At 43.4% G+C, this 14,314-nt stretch overlaps 1 protein-coding gene across 1 annotated transcript; it reads right to left on the bottom strand.

Moving 5' to 3' along the window:
• Positions 1-13,086: 13,086 nt before the first annotated feature.
• On the bottom strand, positions 13,087-14,086 carry LOC133905720 (uncharacterized). Its single transcript, XM_062347481.1, has 2 exons — positions 13,870-14,086; positions 13,087-13,633 (listed from the first exon to the last, which is right to left on the bottom strand). The coding sequence occupies exons 1-2, from the start codon at positions 13,940-13,942 to the stop codon at positions 13,380-13,382; spliced, it is 327 nt and encodes a 108-aa protein (XP_062203465.1). The 5' UTR covers positions 13,943-14,086; the 3' UTR covers positions 13,087-13,379.
• Between the last annotated feature and the right edge of the window lie 228 nt (positions 14,087-14,314).

Below are 14,314 nucleotides of genomic sequence, written 5' to 3'. Positions count from 1 at the left end.
ATTCAGTCAGGGGAACTAACCTTTTATTTGTTTAAGTACATTGACTAAACTGACCACGAATCCTTTCCATTTTCAAACGGAACGATTAGCAAAACAGCAGGTACCTGCACAAAATAATTATCAGTAGAAAAACGAATCATGTAAAATGTCAGTATTGCAGTTGGACACGGAGATTTCAATTTCCATGCCAGAAAGAATGAATGTCTTGTTCTTAAAGTAAGAGCAGGCATTGGCTTTCGGAATTTCTCTTTGAATGGTAGTTTAGGTGCAATCGTCTAAAGTTGGCCAAGGTCAACTACTGTGTACCGGAAACAGCCTGTTCATGGACTGTATAGGGTACTGGATACATTTTGCCTAAGGTTTATGGGTCAATTATTGGAAATGGAATGATAATCTTTTTTGCGATTAAAATGAATGATAATCTTAGCAGATAAAAAGTAACTACAGCTAGAAGATTACTGGTGCCACAGTGCTATATTTCATTATGCTTTAGTGGTTCATTGCAGCTCAAGAATCTGGGTATTTCTCTGAAGAAAAAGGAGGAAAAGCTACAAAGCGAATGTAAATATTTTGCGATAAACTTATGCAAATGTTTCATGAAAAATGGGCTTCATATAAATGAAGTTGGAAGGTCAGTACAGTCTTTTCCTTTTAAGATATAATTAAGTAGACATCAGATTTAGATAAAATGATGATTTCATGATTATATAATGAATGAACGAATCATGAAACAGAAGGTTGATAGGGACTTCCCAACCTAAAAAAGACTTTTTTGGGAACTAAAAGATGTTTTTTTTTAAAGATATTGGAGACCTGGAGGGTCGCACGGTTTAAGCTATGATGCCATGACAAGTTAACCACTAGCCTCCCACTCACCCAACATCAGGGCCCTCTTTGAACGGTGATAAGAAATCACAGGAATATATCATACGGAATGCAGTAGTGGAACCAAAACAAAAATAATTAGGTTTACGTATAATGGATCATTGAAAAATAAAATTTTAACCGGTGTCCTATGCACCATGTGGACAGTGGCGGATCCAGCCGGGCAAAACAGGTAGGGCGAACTTGAAGACGAGATTAAAGAAAAATATCTTAATTAAGATAATAATTAAGCGAAACGAACAAGTCCAAACTGTGTGTAGAAAGCCCTGCCCTCGAACTCTAGCAATGTCCAAACCGTGTGTAGAAAGCAACTCAAACAAAGCTCCTTTCAATGCATCTGATGTTGTTTCTGTGACATGTTTAAGACCCAAAAATCTTTCCATAACATTTTCTTCCTTATTCACGAACCTGTACAACACCACAAACAATTACTACAACATCACATACCTCATAATATCACAATTCAACACATAAATAAGAGCACTAACCTCACAATCAAGGCCATCTACTCCTTGATTGATATATCGTGAGATTCATCGATAAGAATAGAGAAAAAATCATCACCAATCTCTTTCTTTATGTCTTTGGTTATCTCCTATGCACAACTCTTTGCAAGGTCCTTTTGAACTAATGGTGCAAGCATACGAACATTTTTAGGACATAACTCCTTAAATGCAATCCTCACTTCCTCGTTTCTTTTTTTTTTTGACCAATCAATCATCTCAAGAAAATTACCCTTGTTCGATGAAGAAGAAGATTCATCATGTCTACGGAATGTATGACCTTGCATTAGGAGATATCTTGCATAATCTAAAGATGCAGTCAAATGGATTTCATATTTGGCTTATGATTCCTTGCTATGAGTTATCACCTTATACACACTAGCCTTTTGATTTTTGAAATCCGTCAACTTCACATGTAGCTGCCCAGAAGTCATCGAAAACTAAGGGTCAAATTCAGAAGGAATTGCTTAGTATAATAAGGAAAGATCTTGCATTTAGATGGGAAGGGAAAAAGAAGGAAGCTGAGGAGGAACTAGAGAAGGTGAAGGTCTTAGAGCAGCAACTGGTAGAAATTGAAGAATCGAGTAACTTTGTTGCTAGCCAACAAGTCATTAGTACTGCTGGACATCAGATTAGGGAAAATAAACTTGATGTTCAGCATGTCCCTGGTGTTAGTGCTGGTGTACTCCCATCATCAATAATCAATACAATGAAGAGGGATGTTTTGTTGCCAGTGCATGCAGATGAATCTGGTGTATCGTTGGGTACACTAAGTAGTTCTCCCAGCAAATCGCAGACAGAGACAATCGTTTCTAAACAAGGTCATGCAGCGAAAGGAAGTAGTGATGGAACGCCCTGTTCTTGTCGCAGCTAACTTTTACTGGTACCTTGGGAACTGAAAAAGTATCACATTCATCTTCTGATGTACTTGATCATAAAGAAGCTCAGAAGGAACATGGAGATGATACTCTCCAAGATGAGATTTTACTTCATAAACGAAAAGCAGATGCTTTTAAGAGAGAAGGGAAGATGGCAGAAGCAAGAGAAGAGTTGAAACTGGCAAAACTCTTAGAAAAGCATCTTGAAGGTGCTCAACAGAACAGGGTGGATCGTGGAGATGACTACTTCCTCAGCTCAACTGCCCAAATGATGAAATGGGTCTTCTTCAATTCTTCCTCAGCTCGGCGATGGACTGGTGCTTCTTCGGTTCTTCCTCAGCTCTCAGCTCGGTGAATCACCGAAATCCATAGGGAGGAAGGGGTTCCTGCCGACGGGGAGCTCGGGCGGCTGCCCATGCTCGCCCTAGCAATGGATCCGCCCCTGCATGTGGACACAAGTTAGATCCATCCGTGATGGTATATATGGAGGGATAAAGAAAAATAAAATGATTATATGAATAAGACCCTTTTACATGACAGAAAATAAATCGAAAACATTATTTAAAAAGCACATTTTGAAGCATGCACGGCGACGTAATCACTGTCCCACAAAAGGGAAAACGAAGAGTATGTAGAAGAATGCAGGCAAGAGGCATATATTTATTCCGTTTGGTACAGTGGAGGAGGACAAAGTTTGGCTGGAGATCCGTCCGTCTGTCCGTCCATCCGTCCATCCAATGACGAGGATTTGTTTGGTCGGTTACCATGTAATATTATAGTCGTACGTCCGTGGCAATTAGCTACAACTGAAAGCCGAGGGCTCTCTTTGCTTCCGAAAGATCCTCTTTGTAGGATGATACGTATCTAATTTTTTTCCATTAAACTCGGCTATTAAATTACGAAATAGATAGTATGAATAGAGTCTTATGAGAGAATTTGCTTCTGAAAGCCGAGGGCTCTTTATGTGTTTTCTTTTTTGTTTTTCTAGAGAGAATTGTGAGTATCTGATGTCGTCTTTTAATAATATCAGTATCACTTATGTTGTACTTTTGGAAAAAAAATTGTGAGTCTCTGGTTATTGATGCTATCGCTGGGCCAAAATAATGGACATATCTGATGTCACACGGATGCCTCCCTTTGACCTACTATGGCCGTAATAATTGAGTAGTATGTATGATTTGAAATTTGGTCTAGTGGAGACAAGTTATTCAGACATTAGTTCAACAGGGTCAGGGTAAAGTGAAACGACTACAGGAGAATCAAGCTTAGACTTAGGTAGTCGGTGGAGATGGTTCTCCTATCCATTAGTGATCAAATCCTAGGTTTGTTTATTGTGTGTCTCATCAAGGTGATTTTTTCAATGGTAGACGATGTTCCTATCGACAGTGAGATACTTGTGATGTATTTGTCAATCTTTAAGCTCTGCATCTCTGGTTTTTAGCAGACACAGTGTGAGTGCGTGCGTGTGATGATATGAGTGTGTTCGTATATCTTCGAGTTGTACCGGTATTTCTAAAAAAGTGAAATGATTACATAAACTAATTCAGTGCCTTTATCCTGTATTAGAGCAGGCCTTACTGGGCTACCTCCTGGGCTTGTGTTTTTTTTAATTTGGCCCTTTTTCAAACTTTTATGCAATTAGACTCCTGACAAAACTTTGTCCAAAAATGGACCCCGAGGTCAGCGTGTAACTACAGAACACCTAGGTGCGTGGGTCGGCATGCAATGATACCATGCCGAGGTGCTACCACATCGGACGCGTGTGTCCCCTACGGGGATTATGTGGCCGAGGGTTGGCGTTAGATCCTTTATTGCTGAGGTCTGGGCCTATTCGGATCGCCACCACGTGCTACTGTTTCCCCTCCTTCCTCCTGCTGCGCCCAAGAGGTCTGAAAGGGACTTCTCCATTTCCTCTCCCTCCCTAAACACTAGCCCTCCAAATCCAAGTGATTGGAGCTAGATTTTTGCGAGGGATTGGTCCGCCGAGGTAATGTCACTCCCTCTCTCTCAATGTATCCAATTGAATTTGATTGCAAGGGCCTATTTTTGGTGGAACCCTAGCTTGGAGGTGCATGGTTTGAGGGGGCTAGATCATGTGATTTAGGGGGGTAATTTTTGATAGGGTTGTTCGATAGGGGGCTAAGGAAAAATTTGGACTTCATTTTATATAGTTGATGTTTAATCGGTTAATATATGATAGTAGGAGTAAAATGTTTCATTATATTGTTGTATATAGTTAACGTAACTGTTAGATTAAACTAATAGACTTGTTGACATGTTGTATGTATGTAGATGGATAAGTTTGTCAAGTTGTACCATGTAGGCAATGTGTTGAGGACCGAAGATGATAGTTTATTACTTGAGAATATTGTAGAGGAGGTTTTGCTTTTTGGAGAATCCCCATGTTGGTCTGTTTTAGTTGATCGAATTAAGAAGTTGGGTTGGATGGAAGAAGACGCATATGTTATTTTGGAAGGGCGTATTGATGTAGGTTCATGTAAGGGACAACGCATAAAAAGGATGGCCCAAATCAGTTGTCAAAGTGACTGGGATACTTACAAACATATAGTGATGGCCTCACAAGTTCGTTCTCTGGACTTGGTGGTGCGGAAGGAAGTGAGGGAACCATTCTATATGGGCATATCTTTGGACCTCAACTATTCACCTATACATGAATTTGTTTCAACACAACCTACTTAAGGTACCATGGAACTCGAGGTGTGCACTGAGGCGTTGGTTTCCGATGTAATCCTTCCCAACGAAGGGACAACAGAGCGGCTTGTGTCGGAGCCAGTGCCTCAGGTGGTCCCTTGTGCGTCGATGCCCCAATTTTTCCCCGATGACTTTTCTAGGGCATCAAACCGGGTGGATGTAGAAGTATTTGGTAACTATCATAGTTATGAGGACGAGAGAGCAACATAATCTGATGATGATTTTTTGGTGGACCAGTTGTCGGCTGAAGAGATATAAGCCTTAAAGAAGGTGTTCCCCGGTCATGATTCCCTTGTCCCAGACTTTAGGGACATTAGCCAGGAGCATCGAGCAGTTGCTGATGGTGGTGCAGTCGATAGAAGAATACCCAGAGTTGGATATGATAGTGTCATCAATTTTGGGTTGGTATTTGACAACATGGATTCCATGAAAAACTAGCTGAAGGATGTCACATCCTGAAAAATTAATCATGTAATTAAGCATTCTCAATCATCATCATATGTGTTATATGCATTTTTCTATCGAAGTGAGTTAAACATATTCCAAAAATATGTGGACATAGTTTAGAGCTTGTTAGAAAGACCCTAAGTGCCTTGGAGTTAGTGAGGTATGCAAAGAGGGGAGATTTAGAAAGATTTCAGCAAAAAACCTCACTCGCGGTCTGACCAGGCCTCACTGCTCTCTGACCGCAAATGTGCAGCCACGTGGACTTACCGTAGTCTAATCGAGAGCATTGGCGGTCCGACCGCCAGAGCACAGAGGCTCGACTTAAGTGAATCGATCACTCTCTCTTGCTCTCTCTCTCTCTCTCTCTCTCTCTCTCTCACACACACACACACACACACACACACACACACACACACACACACACACACACACCCTCACTCTCTTCCCCACTCCACATTAGAGAGAGAAGGAGAGCTCCACCTCGACGTCCATGACGACCGGAGATCGATGGTGGGAACCTCTCCAAGCTTCTAGAAGACTTCCCTGAGCTCATCTCCTCTTCTCCCTCGTCGGAGTCACGCTCATCCAACCTTAAGCCCGCACGCCAACTTAGAGCCCGATCTCCAAATCGGAGCTTCTCTGGAGTGGATTGATCTGCTAGGAAGCTAGCATACACTAAGGTGAGGCATCCGCTACCATTTTCCCGTTGTTTCTGAGCTCAATTCGACCTTCATGTCGTTTAGACCCAAGTTCAACCTAGCCTAGATCCAATCCATATGGTATTTTGAATTTAGCTCAGCGAATATTGTCCAAATCACTTTAGAAACACTCAACTAGTCCCATAGAGCATTTTGGTACCCTTCGTCGTCGAAGGTTTCGCCAGAGTCCTTGCCGGTGACCCCACAAAAGCGCTGATGGCAAGGTCTGGCGGTCTGATTACCGATAGGGCAGGTCTGACCGCTAGTTAGGGCCGGAGAATCCGAGTTGAAAACCCTATACAGGGGTTAGACCGCCACTATGATTGGTCTGAGCGTCAGCATGCCTGTGGTCTGGCTGCCAGAGGCTGAAACTCTCTGCAAATCGGCGGTCTAACCACCACCTTTACGTTGGTCTGATAGCTAGCCAGGAAAGGCTATGTGCACTTAGATTAGCTTGTCCGGGGTTTCAAACATCGAAAATCACTTAGCGATCTTTTGCAAATATTTTCGAAACACGACGCTCTAGTATTATTCAAGTATGCATCATATGCACACTTTTCCATCATTTATTATCTATGCAATGCATTCTTATTCCGTTTAGAGAGCGTTTGCACCGACAATCCAAGCGAGCGAAGGCAACGCTGAACCACACAAGTTATGTGAGTTCTATGCCGGTAGCGTCAGGAATATACCAGAGCAGCAAGGTAAACATCTAAGCATATTACACCCTTTGATTGAATTGTGGAGTCTAAATTGGCAAGTTATGCTTTATGTAAGTTTGCATGTACAATGAGTCGATGTCAGCCGTCTATAGGTTGAATCTATGTTGATGCATTATCTCTACATTGAGTTGTTGATTATCCATATCCTTGTAACCTGGTTAACAATGTTGTTGTCTAAGTTACAAGATTGATTTAATATGCTTAGCAATACATAGGTTACCAGTAGAAGATGAGCAATGATTTGATTATTGCTCGCGAGCTTAGGGCTTAATTAGTGTTCACAAAATACAACGATGATGTTGAGTTGGTTGAATAGTGAGGATGAGGCAAGATGTGGGCGGTGTTAAGGGTGTTTCTCCTGCCTCGATGTGGAGTTCCCCAAGGTAGGTCGGGAGAGGAACCCGAATGTTGTAGACCGCTTGCATTGTTTAAGCACGGATCGTTATTGCAGTTGGCTTTAGCACTTTCCGTGTTTACTAAATGTCGCATATGAGAACGATAAGTCAATTACCATTGTAGTTGTGGCTTTTTGGCATGTGAGACGATGGTGTCAGGCATGAGAGGCCGGTTGGAGTATCCAGTTTGCTCCGGGAGTAGTTCTAGATGACCCTCGCACCTATCGACGCATGATCAAACGGTTAGGTCTTATTGGAAAAGGTTGACATGAGTACTCCTTGTATGGACCTGTGTGGTCATGCAAGCCATATGGTGCTCAAGTTGTGCAGGTAAAACTGTACCCCCTGCAAGGTATAAAAATATTTTAAAATGACGTGCTCTCGGTTATGAGCATGCTTCTGTCCATTTGCAACAGTCGTAGAGTCACGAATGTGTGTGGTGGTTTGTATATGGTATGTTGGGAGTTGATTCTATTTACAGTTATGTTCAAGTTGTTACAGGTTTGGAGAGGTTGTCGATTAAGTTTAGATGCTCACACATATGTGTCTAGGATGTGGTCGCATATACTCTACTTAACCATGTGACCTTTTCTTGCTAATAGCTCAATGCATAATCCTTGGAGTCGGCTTATTTATATGTGCCCTATATGGATTAAGTCTTGTAAGTACCTTCATACTCACGCTGCTTTTTCAAGTTCTTCTAGTGAGGAGGAGCTCGTTTTTTACTACTTCACGCCCGTCGATGTTGGTGGCGGGCCCGAGTAGGCAACTACTCTCGAGTGGTGAAGCTTTTGGAGTGGAGCCTAAGGGCATGTGGCTCCACTCTTCTTTTATTGTCTATAGTTTTGTTTCCGTTGTGTAGTTGATCTAATCTTTTATGTAAATTGTTGTAAATATTAGAATGCTGAAGAACTTATAATATAATTTAATTACTTGCTCTTTTTTAAACTTCGTTGTTATGTTATATGTTGGAAAGATATGTGCTTTGATCTTGGGCACAAAACACATGCCGAGACTACTGGGATAGTATTCCAGTTAATTATCATGGTCGTAATTAAGCAAATAATCACCCTGATGATTAATTGAAATATTGTTTGGACATTTCCTCATAAAGGAGTATTCCATCTTGCACCACCAGCCATTCGTAGTGGTTCACTTGTATGAGAAGAGACATTACACAGTTCATTTCCAAAGGGATTGCGATTGGAAAGTTCGTTGTCGGAGGATGAAGATGGGATTGTGGAGGATAACAAGTGTGGTCCAACCTCACAGTGCGGGACAGCAGAGCCAGAACAAAAGCATCTTCAGTTGAACTCTAAGTTCATAGCGAGATGTCTGTGCTCAATGATCAAGCATATGCCCACCATGTCAGTGTCAGGCCTAATAAAGACGATTTATGTGCTTTTCGGGTATTATGTAAAGTACGGCAAAGCATGGAGGACAAAGCAACGGGCTTTGAAGCTTATCTATGGAGATTAGGCTGAAGCGTACGAGCGTCTTCCTGTTATGTTGAATGCAATGATCACGTGGAGTTGATGTGGAGTCTAGGGTGAGAGTTCACACTACAATCACTCATCAATACTTGGGCACCTAGGTTTGAGCCATTTTTCGATGAGGATCAATGGCCACAGTAACAGGGGCAAACATAGGTCGCTGATAAAATAATGCTATGGAAGGCAAAGGGCCCAAGGAGGAGGAAAAGGTACCAAATGTACATGGATCAGTTACAACCTGGGAGATCGAGAGGAGTAGGGTAGGAACTCACTTTGTTGAGGACACCGAGAGGAATCGATGTTCCAAGTGCCATCGGTTTGGTCACAACAGTAGAAACTACGATAAATTGAAAAAGAATGTGTGCCATTAGCAACATATTTAAGTTAGGAATTTATAAGTTTTGTTTTTACATATATAAGTTCCTTGCCATTTTTTTTACATTTCTAGTATATGTATATGTATATAACAGTTTAATGTTTCGCATTTTAGGATGGCGGCCTATCCTCTTCTAGAGGAGGAGTACGAGAAGGCTCACCAAGCACGGAGGATCGAGGAGGGACAAGTTTGTTAAGTGGTATAATTGTGCTTTTTAAAAGTATATTTGCATGTAATTGACAATGTTGCATCCCTTTGTTTTGTAGTTCCTCCCCGTCCTGAGGCCGATGACGCATGATAGTACGACCTTCATGAAGTATGACAAGCGGTACACACCCTTACTTTGTCGAGCCAAGATTGCTACCGTGTCACGACTCGTGGAGAGCCACATGCCTCCATTCAACCCTGACACATTGACTGCACTCATTGATCAGCGGAGGCCGGAGACGCATACATTTCACCTCCCCTGTGGTGAGATGACAATGACACTTGAGAACATGGTCATGATACTGGGGTTGCCTATTAGAGGTGATCCGGTGATAGGCCGTGCATTTTCGCGGGGTGGAAGGGTCATGTGGAGGCGTTCTTGGGCAGAGCTATGCCAGAGCTAGAGGAGGGTAAGAAGCTACACTCTAGCGAAGTCCGACTGAAGTGGCTTCGAAAGACATTTTAGGAGTGCCCTCCTAATGTCGATGAAGTGATAGTGTAGCTCTACATGAGGGCGTGGGTGCTCCACATGTTCGGCAGTGTCCTTTTCCCGGATGGCACTGGGGATACAGTTTTTGGATGTACCTATCGTGCATCTAGGACTGGGACGACGCTGGCCGATATAGTTAGGGGTCAGTAGTTCTAGCTTTTCTTTACCGACAGCTTTGTGAGGCTTGCAGTCAGTTCGGTGCACACTCCACCTAGTCTGGTTGCAGCTTTCTACTAACAATTTGGATGTGGGAGAGGTTGCCTATTGGGAGGCCACGTCGAGTTTGGGAGACTCATGGTGACCCCGAACTCGGTCCCATAGTTGCTTACATTTAGGATCAGCCATCAGCACCATACTCAATGACACATGTCGCTTACATGATGTACACCAATGAGCTAGACACTCTGCAGTCTCAGCATGTAAGCGATGCAACCATAAATTCTGCATATTTGGCTTAGTCATTTTCATTCTTGTACTAAACTATTTGTCTTTTTTTGGCAGGTCAATTGGACACCGTACAAGAGGGAGGAGGTGTTGCACTTGTAGCTGAGCACTTTGTGCCATCAGGACGAGGAGATATGGATGATGAGGTGCCCACTAATTTTCTTCTTTGCCGTTGAGTGGCATCTCCCGCATAGGGTCATGTGGCAATTTGGGAAGCGACAACGTATTGCCCTAGAATCTTTCTCCACTAGTGAGTCTATATATGTGTTGGATCAGTTTTTTGAAATTACAAATTGACACTAACACGAGCTTTTGAATTGTAGGTTCGATAGAAGATGACAGAAAAAAATTTGATGACTTTGAGCACCATCATAGGACTTACATTGATGAGTGCAGGCACATGGAACGAAACATTGTGCAGAGTGATGAGGAGCATGATGACCACAACTTTATGGATTACATGCATTGGCTCCATTCGTACTCTAGAATGCACTTGCGTCCAACGTGGACACAGGAGGATTATGCCTACATACAGTCATCTGGGGAGGAGGACAACACGTATGATAAGGGGATTCGAGAAGGAAGACATGTTGAGATAGACCCACTACTTGATCAAGTGGTAAGTGCAAAGTGCATTACGTGTTGATGTAGTAGTATAGGTCTGAGGGATTGCATTACGTATGTATATGCCTTCAATTCAAGGTAGGGAGATCATGCGGATGGTGCACGAGCACAAAAACACACTTAGCGTTCCAGTTGTACATCCCAATGAGTCCTTAACATTTCGAGAACACATTGATGTGAGTTTCATGAAATAGTTCTCTATGCACCCTGTAGTGGCATATATGTTACTAATTACTAAGTTCGCATCTTCTGTTGCTACAACATGCCTTGCACTAGCTACATAAACTTGCTGCTCATCTGGGTAGTCATTCTTAGGCCCTCCTGGATGTTAACCCCCCTACTGCTGCTTCAGGGAGTGTTCCCCGACACTCTGCAAGGGCAATAGATGTAGGTTCATTGTGACAAGCCACTACGAGAGCAAGTTCTTCATCACGAGCCACTACAGGGCATGGTAGTGATTCCCACACACCCACCTTCGACGATAACGACAATGAGGTATTAGAACGACGATAACTACGATATCTGTTCGTTATTTTCATGTTTTCGTCATGTTTCGAACCACAAGTACTTCAAAAGATTGTAATCAGTTATTGTGTAGGATGAGGATGATCACCGCGACGAGTTGGGTCTGTCACAACTTAGGGATGCACTAGGTCCAAGCTAGCAATCGCTGCCTCGTCGCCGAGGTGTTCAAGACCGCAATGTGAACATTGAGAACACCGTTTACAGTCGACGAAACACTCATCCACCGGATGCATTAACCTCGGGCACCAGTGCTCTGAAGAGGGCAAAGGTGAAGGGCAAGGGTCCTCGCAAGTGAACATTGTTGAGTGTGAAAGGAAAACCTGATGTATTATTTTGGATGGATGTTGCAATGGGTGGCTTCGTACGAACTGTTGTATGGATCCATGCTTAATTATGTGTTGCTGATGAACTATGTGTTGTGTTGGTGAAGTGTTTTAGTTCTGGTAGTGATGTGTTATATGTGCTATGTTGTGATGTTTTACTAATTTTGAGTTTTGGTTGTAATGTCGGTGTCATACCTCCTGGCGCCGATGTTCCTCAGGTCGGCGTGTTCGTATAAGACGCCGAGATCTCGGCGTGGTGTGAAAGGACGCTGAGGCGTGCAACCTCAACGTGGTTTAATAGGATGCCGAGATCCGAGTCCCTTGCCCCGCCCTTTGGGTTGCCAAATTGGCCATCACCAAATTGCATGACCTCGAGGTTGAAGGATCTGACACCGAAGTCGAGTCAGCGTTAAAGGATCCAACGTCGACCCTCAGTCACATAATCCCTACAAAGGACACACACGTCCTACGTGGCAGCACCTCGGCGTGGTATCGTTGCACGCTGACCCACATACCTCGGCATTCTGTAGTTGCACGCCGACCTTGGGGTTCATTTTTAGACAAAGTTTAGTCAAGGGTCTAATTGAAAAAAAAAGTTTAAAAAAGAGCCAAATTGAAAAAAAAAAATCACCCTGGGCTTATGGGCCACTTGCATGGCCCTAGCCATCATGTACAACTCGAACAAGGACTTTTACGAGGACCAAAAAAGCTTCTGGGTAACTTAGCTGAAGCCGGGCTCTTGCGATTTTATCCAACACTACCGATGACCAAAACAGATGGAAAGGAAGTAAGGCCAACTCGAGCAGTGCTGTATCCAGTGCTACAGTGCCAAACAGTGATGGTACAGTGTTGTGGAGAGAGGGTGGGCCGTATTTTTAGAGAGAGAGAGTGGGTACTGTAGCAGTGTTGTAGCAATACTGTTTACAGAGGCTGACAGCGGGTCTGGAGAGAGAAAAAGAGGAGTAGAAGGTAGGAAATAGGGTAGCTGTTGGAGATGAAAAAATAAGGGATACTATAATAATGATAGAGGATGTTGTAATAGTATTTTTGAGGATGAAAATTTAAGCTAACTGCTGGAGATGATCTAAAGATCCTAGTCGTGTGCCTCAGCTAAAGCCGAACAAATTCAGGAGAACTTTGATGACGATTTTGTTAATGGCAGTAATTCCAGACAGGCAGTCACACGGATTAAAATTTCATCAAAATTTAGCGAATTTTCAAAATTTTGAATAGCGAAATTTTCTTGAACTGACAAGTAGGACTTACATAGCAGAAGATGAAATTTCGCGAATTTCAATCTTTTCACCGAGAAACGAAAAAACTTAGAAACAAAATTAAAATCGATCAGAGCACAGGCTATCACATCATTTTCATCATCATCAACAGATTAATAGTACTAAGTAGTACAAGAGAAGAAGGCAGTTTCTTGCTTCATTTTGTTGAGAAATATCTACTGCTTGTCTTCTCCGGCTCCGGAAACCAGAAAAACCATGGGCGCCTCCTCCAAGGCTACCGGCCGGCCGGCCGCCCGGATTATATAAAGTAACGAAACCATGGGCCCGTCTTAGCTGGATGGATCAGGATAAATCCGCCACGTCATGCACCCCCAATTATTGTTGACTTTTTCTTCTCCTCCCACGCAACGCAAGGCAAGTCACTACCAGCTCCATCGCTCGTTCTCCTTGCCGTCGGCGTCGGTGGCCGCCGGCAGCTGCGAGTAGAAGTCGTAGTCCAAATCATCTCTCCTCTCGCTGCTGCTCTTTCTGTAGTAGTGCTGCGCCAGGGCGGCTCCTCCGAGCACGGCGAGCGTGAGCGCCCGGGCGTGGGTCAGCCGCAGGCTCGTCGTCCGCTGCGGCCCCCTCCTCCGGCTGTACGCCACCGACGCGCCCACCGCCGTCGCCCACAGAGCTCCTGCACACGCCGTAGTATCAGAACAGGCAGCGAAGCCAAGATTATTGCCAAAGCGACCGAAATCTTGGATCTGGCAGCTTGATTTTGCACATCACAACGAACGGAAGGAGAAAAGAGAAACAAATTATAGGAAGGAGACAGACTGAGCAAACGAAACAAGAAGATGGATGGATCGATCGACATGGCGATTGATTTGTTTGCTAGCACTGGCCTAGTTCGGTTGCTTGGTTACTCACCGATGGTCGCGAGCTTGTGCTCCGCCACCCAAGACTGCACCGACGAGCTCATCCTCTCCATCTTCGATTCCATATTGCCCTGATCTGATAGCAAGAAGAAGCAATCGGGTCGATCGGGCTAGCTCCTCCCTTTCGATCGCTCGATACTGAATTGCGGAAATGAAACGGGGATAGCAAGGTGATGGATGGGATCAGGGAGGGGGTAGTTCGGTGTCGTTTTTATAGCCGGCCCAGCCATCCGTTTCTGTGCTCCTCTTGGTTTCCTCCTGGCCCTTCCTGTTTCTGCGATTTTTTATATTTTTAAATAAAAATTTGCAAAGATATATATTCGTTTTGAAAAATTGTAGGTTTAGACTCTATCGCTAGTTGAACCTGAATTTTGTCTTTTTTTTCTCATCGTATAAGTCATATTTCTTTGAATTTTTTTTAAGCTAGATGATAGTAT

This window comes from Phragmites australis, chromosome 23 (assembly GCF_958298935.1).
Source record: "Phragmites australis chromosome 23, lpPhrAust1.1, whole genome shotgun sequence".
Taxonomy (NCBI): Eukaryota; Viridiplantae; Streptophyta; class Magnoliopsida; order Poales; family Poaceae; genus Phragmites; species Phragmites australis.
The sequence above is the reverse complement of the archived record's forward strand: the minus strand, read 5'-3'. Positions and strand labels throughout refer to the sequence as shown.

Bases quoted from the DNA above. Each gene is read 5' to 3' on its own strand.
- LOC133905720 (XM_062347481.1), bottom strand. From the start codon at position 13,942: ATGGAATCGAAGATGGAGAGGATGAGCTCGTCGGTGCAGTCTTGGGTG. The intron at 13,634-13,869 runs GTGAGTAACCAA...CGGCGTGTGCAG, and splicing joins GCACAAGCTCGCGACCATCG to GAGCTCTGTGGGCGACGGCG.